This window comes from Megalops cyprinoides, chromosome 17 (genome assembly GCF_013368585.1).
Source record: "Megalops cyprinoides isolate fMegCyp1 chromosome 17, fMegCyp1.pri, whole genome shotgun sequence".
NCBI lineage: Eukaryota > Metazoa > Chordata > Actinopteri > Elopiformes > Megalopidae > Megalops > Megalops cyprinoides.
In genome coordinates this window covers 17,373,922-17,380,789 of record NC_050599.1, presented here as the reverse complement: position 1 = coordinate 17,380,789, position 6,868 = coordinate 17,373,922, and the positions used below count along the sequence as shown (strand labels likewise).

At 40.7% G+C, this 6,868-nt stretch overlaps 1 protein-coding gene across 1 annotated transcript; it reads left to right on the top strand.

Moving 5' to 3' along the window:
* il20ra (interleukin 20 receptor, alpha) lies at positions 1-6,288 on the top strand. Its single transcript, XM_036549414.1, has 7 exons — positions 1-227; positions 1,899-2,022; positions 2,442-2,641; positions 3,040-3,215; positions 3,374-3,518; positions 4,037-4,176; positions 5,053-6,288. Exons 1-7 carry the CDS (start codon positions 149-151, stop codon positions 5,944-5,946), a joined length of 1,758 nt encoding a protein of 585 aa, XP_036405307.1. The 5' UTR covers positions 1-148; the 3' UTR covers positions 5,947-6,288.
* Positions 6,289-6,868: the final 580 nt, after the last annotated feature.

Below are 6,868 nucleotides of genomic sequence, written 5' to 3'. Positions count from 1 at the left end.
GGCAAGCTTTAGCAGCGCTGCGCTGCCATGTGTTCGGAACGAGAGGCGAAAAGAAAGCCGAGTCCGTCTGTGACCTGTATAATTTATTAAGGTCGTGTCCTTCGCGCCGCTGTTGATTCAGACACGCGTGGAATAACAGGCAAGCGGCATGAATGGACTCAGAAACGAAAACTTTTTTGCCCGTGGAACTTCACTGCTAACCGCTCTTATCATTCTGAAGGCGACAGGTACACTTACCTCCATCGCAACAGTTATCTACCGCTGGGAAATACCAGTCACGGCGATCTCACGCTGCGTAACTATTCTGTTTTGTGGTTAACCATGATTATTGCCAAGATGTGTAATTAATTTCAATTATCTTAGTCCTACATTTTGTTTCCGTGTTTCATATGAATATTATGTATGACAATATATCGCCAATCCATCAATGCTGTGCAAGATAAACTGAGTAAATGTCACATTTTTATTGTTGTTAGTTACAGTGTTTGTCAACTGGCTTAGTGTCGCGCCTGTCACAAATAGGTTATGGTATTTCATTGCACGGTTTTCTGAGTTTAGCATCGCTAGGATTTCATATTTAAATCAGGTGATCTCATGTAGTGATGACATTTGTTGCAGTGGTTATGTTGAATCTGAGATGTCTCAGAACAATGCTTTAAAAATTAGAATGGACTTAAACAGAGGTGTCAACCTTTAAGAAAATAAGTTTTGTGGTGGTGGTTCGGTCTCCAGACAAGTTATTGGATTCCAACATTTGGTCTGGCACCTAAAAGGTCTTTCGGGAATTCAAAAAGTGATGAAATAAGCACGATTTTTCCCACACAAGGAAGTGGTCACTCAATATACATTTATATTGAGTTTAACAGTTTAACAGTTTAATCTTCCACGGTCCTTCCTGTTAACTTTTCATTGCAGGGAAAAAAACTTCCACTTCCAAATAAGTTAAATATTGTTTATCTCTATCAAAGAGTAACTTTAAGTGAGAGATACAGTACCATGTCCTTTTGGAACAGCTGTGGGATTTCTGGATTTTATATAGATTGAGAATTTAAATCTGAGATTGATGTTTGCTTGAAATCATATTTAGATTACTAAGGTATATTGTATGCACCCGTATATCTCACTCTATGCCATGCTGTTCCAAAAATGAACACGTTAAATTATGGTATTAATTTATGGAATAGCCTTCCTGCATGGGTTGACTTACATACCTTACATATGACATATTATGTGCTTATAAAGGTGTATGTTTCCTGAAATAGCTCATGGTAAATGGTTTGTTCAAAAGTGCAACAGTGTAACAGTTGAATAACCACAGGGGAATAAACTTCAGGAAGTGTGTGTGTTTGGTTCAAGAAAAGTACACATACTTCAAGCACAACTGCACACTTAAGTCAATGAATAAGAGAAACCACAATTTCCTGTTTTCAACGTATTTTGTCTGTCTAGATGGCAAAATAAATGTGATATTACATGCTTTGTAAAATACACATGTAATTGATGTATTTCAGTATTGTAATACAGACTAGTGCTGTTCAGTATTGTAATACAGACTAGTGCTGTAATATTTAGATTTTTACTAAATCAAAACCATTTAGATATCTTTGATTTTCATAAACTTAAATGAGGTGTTGTTATTCCACATCTTGCAATTTTAAGATACTGGTAGAGTTATTGTGCTTGACCATTTTACATGTGCATTTGTGATTAATGTGGCCCATCTTCTTATCCTTACTAATTAAAGTTACTTATGTGTATATCATAGGACTACACAATGAAAATACATATGAAGTGCTGCAATAAGCAAAACATAAGTAACATCTAGTGTGAAAGTGTCAATCAATTTTGATACAGCACAGTGCCTTGGTTAATACTTTTCTGTCTCTCCCATTTTTCAGTGGTTACAGCTGTTGCTCCACCCCAAGATGTCCAGTTCAGCTCCTGTAATCTGAGGAATGTCGTGGAGTGGAGGCCTGGGAACAGAACAGGAAATGGAACGCAGTACACTGTACAATATGCAATGTGAGGACAAAGTCTGAAATGCTTGTTACTTCACAGCCTACTGACGTATAATGGGGACTGAGCACTCACAAGTCATTTATTGAGTTGTTTAATAAATAGTTGTGTATTGCCTGTACAGAACAGAATTCCACGTTTGGAAACTGTTCTCTTATTTACAGCAGGTAAAGTATCTCCCTGAATTGTACAACAGTAGAGTCACAATGAGGAATTGACCTAAAGGCCTCCGGAGTATTCTACGGTCATGCTGAGGGATGAGACAGCTATGGGTTTAGCTGTTGACAGAGTTGCACTGGATAGACATTCCCCCTGAGCCAGTCACAGAAAGCTATGATTCAGAATATTCCCCCTCAGTCAAGCAGAGGAAGCTGTGAGGTTCAGACAGTGGGCTTCTTTCCAGTGAGGACTTTGCTCTGCCTTAGATACGGTGATGGAGAGAAGGACCGGGAGAGGGTGGTGTGGAGGACCATGAAGCAGTGCATGGATGTGGTCCAGACCTCCTGTGACCTGTCAAATGAGACCAGAAACCTGGATGACCAGTACTATGCCAGAGTGAGAGTTACCGGCCCCAATGAAGTTTCAAAATGGGCCACAACAGCCAAATTCTTCCCCAAGCTGGACAGTAAGCAAACTCCTCTATATCTCAGAACTGAGCATCCTTATGCAGTCATCTGCAGCTACACTAAATCCAAAATGCATTTAATTTGATGCACCAGTACTACAGATTCATGCTTTGTGTCTCAAAATGCTATTATTAAGCTTTGCCAGAACATTTGTCATTGACCAAAATATTGGCATTTTGGATAATGTTTAATCAATTGTGTTATTTTAGTCACGGTGGGCAGGAATTTACCTCTGTGCCTGTCTTTTCTATCCCAGCAGTGTGTCGGTCATTGTGGAACATTTGTGATATTCATAGACATGTGGAGACATTAAAGTCTTACAGTATTCAAGTTGTTCTGTGACGGAGGGGCATGGAACTCAATGTTCATATCTCAGTGTGATTTCTGTCTTAATCAGCCACATTTGGACCTCCCATTGTAAAAGTCACAGTCAAAGAGAGAAGCATAACTATCAAGCTGAAAGGTCCAATGAGATGGAAGACTGTGAACAGCAAGAAGGAGTACTCAATGGCAAAATACTACCGTCATATGATGTACAACGTGTCGGTCTACAACAATAGGACCAAGCAAACGGTTGGTACTCCTTCACACATGGATGTTGTGTTAAGGTGATATAGTCACATCAACCACAAAAATAATGCAAATTTCCTTCATGGAAGGACAATGGAGCAATATTAAAATATTATAATATGCATTTTATTAATGAATTAATTCATCCATTTTCTTTTCAGCTGTTGTACCATATAAATAACAGCTCAATGGAGCTGGGTGTGCTGGATTTTAGCACTGAGTACTGTGTCTCTGCACGCGCTCTTTTCACCTCCTTGGATTACAAAACCCAGGAGTCTGACAGGAGATGTGTGACAACGGAAAAAGGTAAGACAATATTGCCCCAGTATTGCAATAATATTCTTATGTATGCAGGGCCTGTTCTATGAGTGGGTTAACTAGACAGATATACTGCTGAAAAGCTCACAAACGAACGTCTGCACCATGTTCTTCCTCATCTGGTAATCACCGTAACCACACAAGATGAAGGAATCCAGCCCAACACAGGTGCTTTCCCACTGCGCTCAGAGATAAACAAACTTCCTGTTACAAATTCATGAAACATCTCTGTGTAGAGTATGTGTGCATGCATGTGTGTGTTTTGTGTGTGTGTGTACACATATTGTTATATACCGGCTGTGTGGGTTTGTTCTTTGCAGATTGTCATAGATAAAGATCACTTTAAACAGGGGGAAACTGTTTCCTGCTGGTTCCCTTTCTAAATTCTGAAGTTTAAAGTTTATGTATGAAGTATAAAGATTATGTGTGGGCTTGCTCTAAGCTTTGACCTTTTAATACAGTGGGTGAGTTTATGACATCACCATCCCCACGCTCTGTCCCCCTAGATCCTTTCATGGTCCAGATTCTGCAGGTGACACTGGGATGCATTTTACCATCAGCGATCATCCTATTCGTCCTCTTGCTGAGTGGATGCCTTGTGTACCACTACATTTTTGGCAATAAACCAAAACCCCCCTCCAATCTGGTGAGTCATGTATGGACCTCCAGGGGTAAAGATGTGATCACTTAGCTTTTCCTCCAACAGGTGTATGCTGTTTACTTAGCGGTAAGGTGTTCAAGGTTAACAAGGAGTTCTAGACAGGTTCAGGTAGGTTCAATTTTTACTCTGAAACATGTGGGAACAGTGTAGCAAAGTGGTTAAGGAGCAGGACTCATAACTAGAACGTTGGCTTCTCCACTGAGAAATTGCTGTTGTACCCTTAGGCAAGGTACTTAACCCAGAATTTTAAATATCCGGTAAATATCCGGCTGTATAAATGGATAACATGTAAAAAATTGTAACCTATGTAAATCCCTATGGATAAGAGCATCTGCTAAATGCAAATAATATAATGTGGCAAGTTTAGCTAAATCCCTTTTCATCAGCCAGTATCAGACATTTAATCAGAAACCTGTCTGAGAATAAGTCATTAAAATGTTATCTGCTGATAAAGAAACAGGATTCAGAGGTATTAATCTATCCATTGTAAGCGCTGCCATGTGGAAGAACAAGTGTATTAGTTGTATTTATTGTTACCTTTTGGAAGTGTTCAGGTTACCCATTCTTATTTTCCTTATGCAGTGACCTAGAAAACAGGAAGGATTTTGTCTCTGTATGTCCTAATCATGGTTGACTTGCATTGTGACAATTCTTTCATAAAGCATTTAACACTGTTTTTAGGGGTGACAAATAGAGTTAAATATAACCCATTAACCCATTAATATAACCCATTAACACTTCTGTTAAGTATAAAAGTAGGAGTTCTATATGATTCTAATACCACTTACATACAGTGTAAAAATGGGAGTTAAATATGACCCAATAACTATAGCATGCACACTCATGGTTCTTTCCATCCAGGTGGTGCCACATCTGCTTGACATGCAGAAGTTTTGTACCGACGTGTTTCTTCTTAACTTGAACCTCAGCATTACGGTTCCAACAAATCAGCAGCCAGAGGAGGAGAAGCCTCTGGCTCCTATAGCCAACCGTGTGTCTGCACCCCAGTCCTATGCTCCGCAGGGCGCACCCCGCGGGGGCGATGGCATGGTTGGGGCTGTGTCTGGCAGCGATGAAGGCAGCGCTGATGCATCAGGCCGGAATTCGCCGGTGTGGGTGGATTCGAGCATGCCCTCGGACTACGGGTTGGTGGTGAGCGCTCAGAAGCCCTTGGCGGAGAGCGAAGTCACGCCAGAAGGATCCTGCTGTGATGACGTCGCTCTCCTGCAGCGGGCGCCACTCACGCAGGACGACAGCACAGTCTGGGCACTGTGCGGGCCACAGTCCCGACAGGAGGACAAAGCGGGGCCAGTGTCGTATAATCAACAGTCCCAACAGGGCAACAGCGCAGCGATGGCATCATACAAGCAACAGTGTCAGTGGGACAATAGCACAGTCTGGACATCATACAAGCAACAGTCTCAACAGCAAGACAGCACAGGGTTGACATCATACAGGCAACAGAGTCAGGCAACCCAGACCAGTGTGGATCTGTCAGAAATGGAAGATCTGGAGCTGGATGGGAGCATTGTGGTGGACTGGGACCCGAGCACCAGAAAACTTCAGATACCTCTGCTCTCTGTATTCCAACAAGAGCCCGAGCAGCAGGAGGAGAGGCCAGAGTGTGATCAGGATGAGACCAGTGATATGTTGTCCAGAGTGTTTGTCAGGCAGTCATCTGCCGAGACCAGCGAGCAGGATGCCTTGACAAAAATGGAAAACAACTGGGCACTAAGGCTCAATATAGACGAATGAGGTAAAATGGAAGGAAGGCTACACAGGGTCACTCAGCCAGCACCACTCAACCAAAACTACTTCTAGGGCCTCATCAGCTGCAATTGTGGAGGGCCAGGTATTCCAGCTCTCTGTAAACCTCTGTCACAAAGAACAAGGGAGAAAAGCTAAACTGGTGAACTGATCAGGACTGAGTAGTTCTGGCATAAGCACACTTTGAACTTCTATACTGAAGGATATAGTCGTCACAAATATTAGCTTTCCCATGAGGTGGATTTGGAGCAGTAATGTAACAAAGGTGCATATATCTCATATTTCTATGCAAAAATGAAGGAAATACAGATGGAAAATCATTTATTCTGGTACAGCTAATGATTTATAGTTTTACTTTGTGTATTCAAATCTTTTTGTTGCTTTTAGATATACAGTTGCATAAATAAAACTGTCTTTAATGAATGATATTGAATTACTATGGGAGACTGTCTATGGAAGTATTTAAATGAAGGTAAAAACAAATTTTAAACATGAATAATCTTGAAAAATGGTATTTTTGGCCTCTTATAGCTGTTCTTCAGTTTGTGTCTGTAGATTGTGGTTTTAAAATGTCTGTTTAAATATGCCGTTTGTTGTAGACATCTTGGATCTTGTGATCTTACCTGCACATTTTACTTTGAACTAGATGCTGCTACAGGTTTAACGTAATGTTGTTGTTGGGCCTACAAACATTTTAGTCTCGCTATACTATTTCACAATTTTCATTATATATATTCATGTTTGACTATGTGTACCAATGAAGGAAAAAAATAAAAGCTCTGCCTATCTAAATGACTGCAATTTAGCAGGGTTTATCTGACATTACAATGGCATGCTACTTTAGCTACCAACAGCCAAGTTATAGGTTGGCAGAACATATCTCATATCAGAGAGTTTGACTCTTTAGGAT

Excerpts from the sequence above, each read along its gene's own strand:
- il20ra (XM_036549414.1), top strand. The coding sequence starts at position 149 with ATGAATGGACTCAGAAACGAAAACTTTTTTGCCCGTGGAACTTCACTG. Across the intron at positions 3,519-4,036 it reads ATGTGTGACAACGGAAAAAG|ATCCTTTCATGGTCCAGATT; the intron begins GTAAGACAATAT and ends CTGTCCCCCTAG. Across the intron at positions 4,177-5,052 it reads CAAAACCCCCCTCCAATCTG|GTGGTGCCACATCTGCTTGA; the intron begins GTGAGTCATGTA and ends CTTTCCATCCAG.